The following is a 13610-nucleotide window of genomic DNA, read 5'->3' on the forward strand; positions in this document are numbered from 1 at the left end:
TATTAGATATTTTTTTTGATACCTGTATTATTTACATTTATTTATTTATTTATTATTTGAGACAAAGTCTCACTCTGTCACCCTGGGTAGAGTGCCGTGATGTAATAGCTCATAGGGGATCATTTGAGTGCAAATTCTTGGGCTCAAATGATCCTCCTGTCTCAGCCTTCCAAGTAGCTAGGACTATAAGCACCCACCATGGTGCCCAGCTAATTTTTCTATTTTTAGTAAAGATAGAGCCTCACTCTTTCTCAACCTTCCTAATGCTGCAACCCTTTAATACAGTTCCTGTGGGTTATGACCCACAAGTTGAGAACTGCTGTCTTAAGCCCAAGAGTTTGAGGTTGCTGTGAGCTGTGATGCCACAGCACTCTACCAAGGGCGACATAGTGAGACTCTGTCTCAAAAAAAATCATGTGGGTGATGGGAAATTGTCCCTACTCCATATTATGTAAACATTATTAGGAGAGAAAAATGAAAAACCCAAATAATCATAATAAAAGGCAAAATAAAAGTCATTCCTAAATATCAACTACTAGGGCAAAGGTAATAACTTTCATTAAGATGGGGCCAGATAACTTTATTTATTTATTTATTTTGAGACAGAGTCTCAAGTTGTCACCCTGGGTAGAATGTGATGGCATCACACCTCACAGCAACTTCAACCTGGGCTCAGGAAAGTTGAGAACCACTGGCTTAAGCGATTCTCTTGCCTCAGCCTCCCAAGTAGCTGGGACTACAGGCAGCTGCCACAAAGCCCAGCTGTTTTGTTTTTTTTCAGAAATCATTGTTATTTGGCAGGCCCAGGCCGGGTTCGAACCCGCCAGCTTTGGTATGTGTGGCTGGCACCCTAGCCACTGAGCTATAGGCACTGAGCCTACCCACATGATTTTGCAAGGGATGCAAATGTCTCTTAAATATAAGTCCTGTACACAACTTGATTTGTTCCATTGGTAATTGTTCAGACAGGGTTCTGTCAATTTATGTAACAAGTCATGTCCCTGTCAGAGACTAACTCACTCATAGAAATCATGTCTGTGCATATTTCTTCATCAATTTATAGTAGAAGTAGCACAAAATAGTATCAGTAGACTTGATTTCAAGCCTTTTCGGTGTCTAAATGACCTTGTAGAATTTATAGAACTTTTTTAGCCTCTGGTTTTCTCATCTATAAAACAGGATTATTACTTTCCTGTAATAGTAATTAGAGGACTAAATAATTATGAAAATGTATTTATGATGTCTCACGCCTGTAATCCTAGCACTCTGGGAGGCCGAGATGGGTGGATTGCTTAAGCTCATGAGTTCGAGACCAGCCTGAGCAAAAGCAAGACCCCGTCTCTAAAAATAGCTGGGCATTGTGGCAAATGTCTGTAGTCCCAGCTACTCGGAGCCTGAGGCAAGAGAATCACTTGAGCCCAGGAGTTTGAGGTTTCTGTGAGCTGTGACAACATCGCACTCTACTCAGGATGACAAAATGAGATTGTCTCCAAAAAAAAGAAAGTATTTAAAGTGCTAGCATAGCATATAAGATATGCTATAATATATGCTAGGTTAATTTTAATTCATACTTTCCTTCTGGGTCTCCTTTTCCTCATATAAAAAATGTATATAAATTGAAAGAGTTGGGCGGCGCCTGTGACTCAGTTGGTAAGGCGCCGGCCCCATATACCGAGGGTGGCGGGTTCAAACCCGGCCCGGCTGAACTGCAACCAAAAAATAGCCGGGCGTTGTGGCGGGCGCCTGTAGTCCCAGCTACTCGGGAGGCTGAGGCAAGAGAATTGCTTAAGCCCAGGAGTTGGAGGTTGCTGTGAGCTGTGTGATGCCATGGCACTCTACTGAGGGCCATAAAGTGAGACTCTGTCTCTACAAAAAAAAAAAAAAGAAAGAAAGAGTTGTACTAGGACGGCGCCTGTGTCTCAGTGAGTAGGGTGTCAGCCCTATATACCGAGCGTGGCGGGTTCAAACCCTGCCCAGCCAAACTGCAACAAGGGTTGCTGTGAACTGTGACGCCATGGCACTCTACTGAGGGCAACAATGTGAGACTCTATCTCTAAAAAAATAAATAAATAAATAAAATGATTTAAGAAAACATAAAAGAGAGTTATACTAGATCAGCAGTTTCATGATGGTGTTCCGTAGAGGATGCTGCAGAGCCAAAGGCAGAAAGGCAAAATGGATAGGTCTCCAAGCCTCCATCCCCCCGCCCTTTAATCAAAGCCATTTTCTTTATATATAAAAGAGTGCAAAGAAAATGGCTTTGATATATATATATATATATATATATATATATATACTTTTGATATATATATACTTTTTTTTTGGTAGTCTCACTTTATCATCCTCGGTAGAGTGCCGTGGCGTCACACTGCTCCCAACAACCTCCAACTCCTGGGCTAAGCGATTCTCTTGCCTCAGCCTCCCGAGTACCTGGGACTACAGGCGCCCGCCACAACACCCAGCTATTTTTTGGTTGCAGTTCTGCCGGGGCCGGGTTTGAACCTGCCACACTCAGTATATGGGGCCGGCACCCTACCCACTGAGCCACAGGCGCTGCCCTGCACTCTTTTATATTTTAAGGTTCCTGGTAAAATTTTATTTGAGAAAATGAGGTCTGCAACCTAAAAAAATGTTTGAAAACAAAGTAGATTCAGGCACAGTGGCACTCACCTGTAGTCCCAACTACTTAAGAGACAGAGTTGAGGCAACATAGACTTAGTCTCTAAACAAAAAAAAAAAAATGAAAAACCAAGTTAGACTAGCATTTTTATGATTACTAGTCTAGTGTTTTTATGATTACTATTTTAGGTTCTCTTATAAATAAACAATTATATCTTTTATTTTATGTTTTTAAGTTCTCTTGCCATGAGCCCTGGTGAAGAAATCTTAGCCTTATTACAGACAGAACCATTTGATATAGAAGAGCTTAAGAAAGAAGAAGCTAATCTTCCCCCAGAGGATGGTAAGTGAGGGACCAGTTTAGAGTGGAAAGAGTAAGGAGAATTAAAACCTTCCACCAACATGTGAAACTTAATAAATGTAGAATATAAATGTCTTAACACAATAACTAAGAAAATGCCAGGAAGGCTATGTTAACCAGTGTGATGAAAATGTATCAAACGGGGGGCAAGACATGATTGCAAGAGGGACTTTACCTAACAATTGCAATCAGTGTCACCTAGCTTATTGTACCCTCAATGAATCCCCAACAATAAAAAAAAAAAGAAAAAGAAAAAGAAAATGTGTCAAACGATCTATAAAACCAGTGTATGGTGCCCCACGATCGCGTTAATGTACACAGCTATGGTTTAATAAAATAAATAAATAAATAAAACCTTCCACTAAATCTCATGGAGTCCTTTCTTGAGAGTACCTGTCATGTGACTGTAGAATTACAGTATCATGCTTTCTTCTTTTTCAGATGACCAATGGTTAGATCTCTCACCAGATCAGCTGGACCAGCTACTACAAGAAGCTGCCGGCAAAAAATCAGAGCCCGTTTCCAAGGAAGAGAAGGAGGAGAATTATGACTTAACCCAAGTTTCAGAGAGCATGAAAGCTTTCATATCCAAAGTCTCAACCCACAAGGGAGCAGAGCTGCCAAGGTAATTTGTGTTAAAGTATAAATATACAAATAGTTAGAACCCAAACGTTGAAGTCATCAGTCATTGCATTTCCAATCCTTTTTTCTTTTGAGTAAATGATTTGTACTGCTTTTTCTTTTTTTGTGCATAGTATGGTGGTAACTTACTTATCTGAAGTCATATTTCTAGTAGGCTAGATCCTTTACAATTTACAATGTAAGCCAGAAACATCACTCAGCAGATCTAAAAATCATCATCTAGAACCACACAGAGAAACCATGTACTTTACTCTTTAGATTTTTAGTTAGAACCTTATGTGTTCAACATTTAGCTTTCAACAAATTCAGACTGCTGATCTCCCCCCCACCCCACAAGCAGATTGGAAACTTTAAACTCAAAGGAAGGGGATAAAAGGACTCTTCAAAGTCAGAAATAATAACAGGAAAAATGCTAAACTACATTTGGCAAGTAATGTAGGAAAAAAAGGAAGAATTGTTACTTAGCACAGCAAATATTTATTAGTGTTAATGCTCTTGATCCTAGACTAATTAGGTTCAAGATTAAAAAATTTATGTCCAAGATTATCTCTTTAAGTAAGGAAAAGGGAAGGTATGTTGTTGTTTATTTTTTAAATTTATTTCTTAATGGGATAGGCTTTATTTAAATTAATTCAAATAAATTTTTTTAATCTAATGCTACATATATCTTGTAAAGGGGTAGAGGTAGATCCATAAATCAGCATCAGTTACATGTGCAAGAACAAGGTATGGTATTTACTTTTCTTTCATTAGACATTCCCATTTCTGGGGCTCTACAAGGCCAGCAACGACAGGATTTTAAAAATTTAAGCTACAATTTTCCATGCTGTGCCTTCTTTGAGATTATATCTTTGGTAGTTTTCCTAAGAATGGTGCCACTTTAGGAAAAGTTGCAAACAGTTGCATTCAGGCTAAAGTGTCTTTTTCCTTTAATCTTGCAGAGAACCTTCTGAGGCTCCAATCACTTTTGATGCAGATTCTTTCCTGAATTATTTTGATAAGATTTTAGGTAAGTTACAGTTTGATGTTTGCTTTCATTTTGAAATTGTAAATAGTATGGCTGTTGCTAGAGCATTTGAACATTAAATATTTCACAAGCCAACATATTTGCTTTCTTTTCATGATTTTGAGTTGCTTTCGATCATGAATTACTGCCCTTACTGCCCTATTGAACAATTTTGTAAAGACCGCCTAACTCAGTGCTTGACGTAGTAGCTACTCATTAAATATTTGTTCAGTAAGTGGATGTTGTGTGTTTAGATAGAGTTTTAACTTGGCTCCTACATTATATTGGTTTTTTTCTCTTTGAGACTTACTGTACTTACAAATGAATAAGAAAAAGAAAAATATTCCAATAAAAAAATCATATTTAGATATGCAGAGATAAAGTTTCAGATGCCCATCAAACTGTTAAAAAGATGCTTATTTCTAGTATAAGATTGAAATATCAGACAAATTTCTGTATGGCTTGAGTGTTTACATCAAAATGTATTCATGTATTACATAGTTTTTTAGAAAATATTTTAATTAATTAAATTTACTTTTTATTGATTTTGGGATAGTTTCACTCTGTTCCCCAAGCTAGAGTATTGTGGCATCAGACTAGCCCACTGTGACCTCAGGCTCCTGGACTCAAGGGATCCTCCTCCCTCAGCCTCCCAAGTAGCTGAGACTACAGGCATGAGCCACAAGGCCTGGCTAATTTTCCTGTTTTTGGTAGAGACAGGGTCTTACTCTTGCTGAGGCTGGTCTTAAAACTCCTGAGCTCAAGTGATCCTTCTGCTTCAGGTACCTGAAGTGCTAGGATTACAGGCATGAGCCACCATGCCAAGCCTGAATTTACTTTTTATAAAAGCTGAATCTTTTGGCTCAGACTATTCACTTTTCCACAAATACCTACCATCATTACCATTTGTGGGAGGGGTTTTGTGAAGTAGATTGACTATGCATATTAGAGCTTTTCTGTGGGTAACATGCAAAATCTTTTGAGATGTGTAGTCACTCAAAAAAAATTTTACCCCACACTTGTAATCCTGGCACTCTGGGAGGCCAAGACAGGTGGATTGCTCATGAGTTCAAGACCAACTTGAGCAAAAGCAAGACCCCATCTCTACTAAAAATAGAAAAACTGAGGCAAGAGGATTGCTTGAGCCCAAGAGTTGGAGGTTGCTGTGAGCTATGACACCACGGCAGTCTACTCAGTGCAACAACTTGAGATCTTATCTCAAAAAAAAATTTACCAAGTGGCTTTTTCTGTGTTGTTGTCTGTGTAGGGCCAAGGCCTCATGAGTCAGACTCTGATGATCTGGATGAGGAAGATTTTGAATATTTAGACAGCGATGATGACTTGGACCTCAAAATGCAGGACTCTCATGAAGAGGCTTCTCTGAAAGGAACTCTTAATAATCTGAAGTCATATATGGCCCAGATGGACCAGGAACTGGCACACACCAGCATTGGCAAAAGTTTCATCACTCAGAAACAAGTGGTACGTATGTTTTTAACCTCTTACCCATTCTGAGTCTGTTATGTTGGATAACTAAAACCATATTTTATCATAGATTTTTTCTTTTTGTGATGTGTGAGATTTAAATAAGAATGCTAACTTTTTCCTAACTCTAGTGGGATTATAAACTTTGTTTTCCTAAACATAAGTTTTATTATATTACTTGTTCTATGTTATCTATCAGGATTTAAAATAAAAAGTCATGTAAATATAATGTGCTCTAATTAGTATGTGGCTGCACATTACTACTAACAGCTTACTTAATAGACTTTAAGAAAGAAAGAGGGTTTTTTGTTTTGTTTTGTTTTTGAGAAAGAGTCTCACACTATGTTGCCCTGGGTAGAGTGCCGTGGCGTCACAGCTCACAGCAACCTCCAACTCCTGGGCTTAAGCAATTCTCTTGCCTCAGCTTCCCAGGTAGCTAAGCCTACAGGCACCCACAACAATGCCCGGCTATTTTTTGTTGCAATTGTCATTGTTGTTTACCTGGCCTGGGCCAAATTCAAACCCACCACCCTCAGTGTATGTGGCTGGCGCCATAACCACTGTACTACAGGCACCGAGCTGAGAGAAAGAGGGTCAAATAACTTTCAAGTTTGTTGTATATATTTCTCTAATTTAGAGTCAGATTTAGAATTCACCTTTCATTTATTTTTTCATCCTAGTTTTTATGCCACCACTGTCTAACCCTAGACAGAGCCATTATGGAAAGGACATGAACCCTAGAGTCTTATGGGTTAGGTTTGAAATCCAGCTCAGACATGCACTGTGAATGTATCTATTAACCAGTAATCCTCATGTCGTAGAATTAACATAAGAACCAAATAAGACAATAGCAAAACCTATAATAGGCCCTTAATGATAATTCCCCTTGCTTTTATTATCTAAATCAGTAGCCCCTAACCTTTTTTTGGCAAAAGGAACCAGTTTCATGGAGGATAATTTTCTGTGGACAGGGTGGGAGGATGGCTTTGATGAGTCTGCAAGCAATTGATTTATTATAGTCTCTGTGCAGTCATACCTCTCTGCTAATGATCATCTGTATTTGGAGCTGCTCCCCAGCACTAGCATCACCACCTCAGCTGCACCTCAGACATCAGGCATTAGATTCTCATATGTAAAGCACAACCTAGATCCCTCAAATGCACAGTTTAAAGCAGGGTTCCCACTCCTATGAGAATCTAATGCTGCTACTTATCTGAAGGGAGGCTGAGCTCAGGCAGTGATGAAGGCAATGGGGAGCAGCTATAAATACAGACAGAGCTTTGCTTGCTCACCCGCCACTCACCTCCTGCTATGTGGCCCAGTTCCTAACAGGCCATGGACCGTTTCTGGCCTGCAGCCCAGTGGTTGGAGACCACAGATCTAAACCACATTTAAAACTATAATCACTTTCAGCATTGCTAAAATCTAATAGAAACCATACATTAGATTTATCTAAAGCAATATGTCTTAAGTATTAATGTGGGTATAAACCACGTAAGGATCTTGTTACAATATAGATTCTGATTAAACAGGTCTACAACAAGGCCTGAGGTTTCTATTTCTTGTGTGTGTGTGTGTGTGTGTTTTGGCCGGGGATGGGTTTGAACCCGCCACCTCCAGCATATGGGACCGGCGCCCTACTCCTTGAACCACAGGCACCGCCCTGAGGTTTCTTTTTTTTTTTTGGCCGGGGCTAGGTTTGAACCCACCACCTCCGGCATATGGGACCAGCACCCTACTCCTTGAGCCACAGGCGCCGCCCCGCCCTGAGGTTTCTATTTCTAACAAGCCCTAAACAAGGCAGCTGGTGCTGGTCCATGGACTACACTTTGAATAGCAAGGATGTAAGAGTCTATAGATAGGCTCAGTGCCTGTGGCACAGTGGTTACGGTGCCAGCCACATGCACTGAGGTTGGCAGATTCAAACGCAGCCCAGGCCAGCTAAACAACAATGACAACAAAAAAATAGCAGGGCATTGTGGTGGGCACCTGTAGTCCCAACTACTCTGTTTCCCCGAAAATAAGACCTACTTACAGGAAGATAAGATGTCCCCTGAAAATATGATGTCCCCTAGCACATCTTTGGGAGCACACCTTTCGGGGAAACAGGGTACTTGGGAGGCTGAGGCAAGAGAATCACGTAAGCCTAAGAGTTTGAGGTTGCTGTGAGCTGTGATGCCATGGCACTCTATCCAGGACGACATAGTGGGGTTCTGTCTCAAAAAAAAAAAGAGTCTAGATCAAGCTATAATCTTTTAAATCCTTTCCAAACCTGTGAAATCAGAGACCAGGGTAACAATTCAGAGTCTTTGTGATTGGATCTACACAGTCTAATGTTTTTACTTCAAGCTTTTTTTGAGGGGGAGAAAAGGAAATCTAGGTTCTTTCATTGAGAAGAAAATTTAGATTCTTGTATCTTTTTATGTTCATTTTTATATTTCTTTTTAAATTCTTAGCAAGTTATAAATATAATCTTCATAATTCTCATTTTCTTCCTTGGCCTATTCCAAAATAGAGGCAAAATCCATTCAATCTATAGAAATTTCTCCTGGAAAGAAACGTGTTATAATTTCTAGGACCAAGGTTTGGGGTTTGTTGTTGTTGTTGTTGTTTTGTTTGTTTTTTTTTAAGACGGTTTCATTCTGTTACCCTGGCCTCAGCCTAGCTACAGCAATCTCAGACTCCTAGGCTCAAGGCTTAATTTCTCCCTTAGCACCTGCCTCAGCCTCCCAAGTAGCTGGGAATACAGGTCAGCCATACCCAGCTGATTTTCTATTTTTAGTAGATATGGGGTGTCACTTTGCTCAGGCTGGTCTCAAACTTCTGAGTTTAAAGGATCCTCTTGCCTCTGCCTCCCATAGTACTAGGATTACAGGTGTGAGCCACCACCCCAGCCCAGAACCAAGTTTTTAATATGTGTGTTAAATCACATCATTTATTAGACTACATTTTCATTTTTAGTTCAAAGGATAAGAAATTTCCTTTTTGAAATTTCCTTTTTAATTTGGAATTCAAATTTACATTGTTACTTAGCTATCTTTTCATTGTAACCACCATCCAACCTATTAGTAATTATCCCTTGATCTTCTTTTCCTTGTATTAAGGAACCTGTATCCCAGACTATGAGTAACAGTTCAGATGAGGAAGATTCCGTTGCAGGAGAATCCGTTATGGCACCAGTAGACGTAGACCTGAACTTGGTTTCAAATATATTGGAATCCTATAGCTCCCAAGCTGGACTGGCAGGACCTGCTTCCAACCTTCTACAAAGCATGGGAGTGCAACTGCCTGACAACACTGATCCCAGTCCCACAAGTAAGCCAACAAAAGGTTAACCAGCACATCCAGCTTTTCTTTTTTCTTTTGAAATAAATATTTATCTGATTCTATTCATTTCCTGTTTACTAACTTGGTGAAAATGATTCTTTGTTACAAGTTTCATAGGTTGACTTCTCTGAGCCCCAAATGTTGCCCTCTTGTTGCACAAGTCTTTGTCATCTCAACTCTGGAGTATACAAATGGTTTTGAAGTCAGCAGGATGTAATCTGGCCCCTAGACAGCCTCTGAGATGAGATTTTGTTTATTTTTTTTTTTTGTAGAGACAGAGTCTCACTATGTTGCCCTTGGTAGAGTACTGTGGCATCACAGCTCACAGCAACCCCAACTCCTGGGCTTAGGCGATTCTCTTGCCTCAGCCTCCTGAGTAGCGGGGACTACAGGTGCCCGCCACAACACCCGGCTATTTTTCTGTTGCAGTTTGGCCAGGGCTCGGTTTGAACCCACCACTCTCTGTATGTAGGGTGGGTGCCCTCCCCACTGAGCCACAAGCGCCGCCCATCTGAGATGAGATTTACACATCTCATGTTAACAACACACCCTACCACTTGGTGTAATTCTGAACTTTTCATTTCTCCCTTACCTTTATTTGTTCCTAAGTCAAAATTCCACTTGGCAAATTTGGATTTGATAACTCATTTGCTTTTTTCTTTGCAATTTTTAGTGAGGAATAACATCCATGTAGTTAAGTGCACAAATCTTAAATATACAGTCAATGAAGTTTTGTTTGTATGTACCTAAATCAAGATATAGAAATCATTTACTTTTTTGTTTGTTTTTTGTTTTGTTTTGTAGAGACAGAGTCTCACTTTATCACCCTCGGTAGAATGCCATGGCATCACACAGCTCACAGCAACCTCCAACTCCTGGGCTTAGGAGATTCTCTTGCCTCAGCCTCCCCAGTAGCTGGGACTACAAGCTCCCCGCCACAATGCCCAGCTATTTTTTTGTTGCAGTTTGGCCAGGGCTGGGTCTGAACCCGCCACCCCACCCGCTGAGCCACAGGCGCCACCCCCATTTACTTTTTGAATAACTACTGGAGAGGGTTTTGGGTAGAGACAGGGTCTCACTATGTAACTCAGGCTGGTCTCAAGCTCCTGGCCTCCCTCTCAGCCTCCCAAAGTGCTAGGATTATAGGTGTGAGCCACTGTACTTGGCTGATACTATACCAAAAGATTTACCCTTTAAAGTGTACAATTCAGTAGGGGGGGAGGGTTAGTATATTTATACAATTATGTAACTATCACCACTAATTCCAAAATAATTTCATCACCCCACAAAGAACCCTCAACCCATAAATAGTTTCTCATTCTCTCCTCCTCCCAGTTCCTACAAATCACTACTCTACTTTCTGTCTCTATAGATTTACCTGTTAGTGATATTTCATACATCAATACTGTACTTAATTATTTTAATTAATTAGCTAAGGTTTCATATTTAATATAACTGATCTGTTGCTAAGGTGAAGTAGTTTTTTTTAAGATGATGCTCATATTCCTCCTTAATCAAGTCTTATCTACAAACAGCTCCATATACTAACCATGTTTTTATTATTTTTTTTTTTTTTTGAGACAGAGTCTCACTATGTCACCTTCTGTAGAGTGCTCAGGCATCACAGCTCACAGCAACCTCAAACTCTTGGGCTTAAGCGATTCTCTTGCCTCAGCCTCCCAAGTAGCTGGGACTACAGGCACCTGCCACAATGCCTGGCTATTTTTTGTTGCAGTTATCATTTTGTCATTGTTGTTTAGATGGCCCAGGCTGGGCTGAACCCACCAGCCTCAATATATGTGGGTGGTGCCATAACCACTATGTGGCTGGCGCTATAACCACTATGCTGCAGGCGCCAAACCTAACCATGTTTTTATAATCTAGGTCTCTAGATTTACTGTTTTCATATGCAGTAGAGACATGGCCTTACTATATCTTATGCTATGAAAATAAAGACAATGGAAGTAATTCCATACTTCCCCCTCTTCAGGAACCAAGGGAGGAATTAGGAGAATGGTGTAGTAGAGTTCCTATTTGGGAACCTATTATCACAGACTAATAAAAACTAAGTATACCAAAACCCTACTCCAGTCCTTCCTCTTGTTTTACAGTAGTGTTTGAACTAAGGAAAGGGTAGTGTTACACACTGGTTAAAGAAATCCATCAGATGAAGATGTTTCTTTTGATTACATAGGGCAACATTTTAAATAATTTTTGTTTTGTTGTGTTTTTTTAAATTATTTTTTATTACATTATAACTTTGTACATTGATGCTTTTATGGGGTTCAGGGTACTGCTTCGATATATAATGTGAAATGTTTGCATTGAACAAAGTAACACATCCATCACAATTATACTCATTTCTTAATAGTTTTGAAATGTACCATTGCATCATATACATTAGGTGAGGTTCACTCCGCCTAAATCCCCCTTCCCCTCCCTTCTGTCTTCTCTTCCCTTCTACTTTGTGGACTGTAGTTATGTTTTGCCATTCATATGAGTATGTGGGTGGTTATATATTGATTTCATAGTAGTATTGAGTACATTGGATACTTTTTTTTCCATTCTTGAGATACTTTACTAAGAATTGTTCTGTTTTTTGAGACAGAGTCTCCCTTGCACCCTCAGTAGAGTGCCTTGGCCTCATAGCTCACAGCAGCCTCAAACTCCTGGGCTCAAGTGACCCTCTTGCCACAGCCTTCTGAGTAGCTGGACTACAGGTGCCTGCTACAATGCCCAGCTATTTTTAGAGACGGGGTCTCACTGTTGCTCAGGCTGATCTTGAACTCCTGAGCTCATGCAATCCACCTGCCTTGGCCTCCCAGAGTGCTAGGATTACAGGTGTGAACTACCATGCCCAGCCCTAAATAATGTTAATTTAAATGTTTTAAATAAACATATTCTTATCAATTGTTTTGAAGCTACATTTCACAGACTGAAAAGGAGCTTCAAGAATGTGATCTCAGCTTGACTATGAAAAACAGTTTTCTCCACAGTATATTGTGGTACATTATGTTTATCTTAAGCATTTTAAATGTTGTATAGAGAAAGGGAAGTAGACAGGCAAAAATAAGAAATGAATGAGTTGCTTTTTTTTTTTCCAGTTACCAGAGTTAACCTTCAGTTAACTGAAGTGACGAATTTAAAAAGTTTTACTTGTTTTTATTTTTCTGTATAATGGACCTAGCTGGGTTCTATTTATTCTTAGCACCTTCCTAGTTCATTACCACATATATGCTTTCCAGCCAGGTAAACCCTGTAACAAAGTTTCTGTTACTTATCTGTCATTTTCAGTACCCTCACCCTGCCCTCTCCTGCCTTAGCTTTCAGATATCCTTGGATATCTATAGCAAAGCCCTCTTCCCACTCACTGCTGGAAAACAAAGTTCAGTGTTGCAGCTCTTGCTAGTAGCCACTGTCATCTTTTCTTTCCCAGAAAAACACATTAATCAAAAAGCAAACAGTTACTCCATGGTAAGTTTGAGAAACTCATAACCAGGAACCCTGCACACTCCCCTTTCTATCAGTATTTTCAGATTGGGGATGTGTACACATGTGCTCACAAACACACCCACATAGAGACAGAAAAGATTGGGAGATAGTAATACACATGGACCCTGAACTGTTTTCTTCTAACTGCAAGATATGAAGAAATCTCAGGACCTCTCTTTTGAGAGTGCTTTTCTCTTCTGCATACCGGGTTCAGCCCAGGTAAAGGCAAGCTGCCAATCTAACAAGACAGTCAAGTCCCATGAAACACCATCTCTCAACATTTCCTGATGAAGGCAATTTGATTTCCCCAAAGCAATGATGGTTTGCTGGCAATGGATAGAGCAACAATCCTTTGGGTCAAGAGGAAATTCAGTGCTTTAACTTTTCTAGTTCTAGAATGTCTTCTGCTTGGCCCTGTGAGACTTTGATGTGTGAATAACCAGGGTCTCTGGGGCTGTGTCTTTAATCACAAATTAGTGCATAAAATCTTCTGAAGATAGGATTCTTTCCCTGGCTCTTCCTCTTTTTAAGCAGACCTCTAACAGTAATTCTTCTGCACATTACTTCGGTCGTTCCACATACTTGGAACCTGGACTTAAAAGTTTACTTGTCATACTGATAAAGTGATCCTCTCCCCCACACCCAAGTTCTCACTTCCTAAAATTTTGTTATTCATAG

The 13610-nt window shown here is 39.9% G+C and overlaps 1 protein-coding gene across 2 annotated transcripts in view; it reads left to right on the forward strand.

The window, feature by feature from the left end:
• ECD (ecdysoneless cell cycle regulator) overlaps window positions 1–9506 on the forward strand; it is a 41977-nt gene extending 32471 nt beyond the window's left edge. For both annotated transcript variants that reach the window (XM_053586140.1, XM_053586139.1), the window contains exons 10-14: window positions 2856–2962; window positions 3422–3605; window positions 4564–4631; window positions 5896–6110; window positions 9218–9506. In XM_053586140.1, coding sequence (XP_053442115.1) covers window positions 2856–2962; window positions 3422–3605; window positions 4564–4631; window positions 5896–6110; window positions 9218–9448 — 805 coding nt within the window. In that variant the 3' untranslated portion in view covers window positions 9449–9506. The remainder of the gene's footprint in view (window positions 1–2855; window positions 2963–3421; window positions 3606–4563; window positions 4632–5895; window positions 6111–9217) is intronic.
• The last annotated feature ends 4104 nt before the right edge of the window (window positions 9507–13610 follow it).

The sequence above is a fragment of the Nycticebus coucang genome, chromosome 3, assembly GCF_027406575.1.
Source record: "Nycticebus coucang isolate mNycCou1 chromosome 3, mNycCou1.pri, whole genome shotgun sequence".
Lineage (NCBI taxonomy): Eukaryota > Metazoa > Chordata > Mammalia > Primates > Lorisidae > Nycticebus > Nycticebus coucang.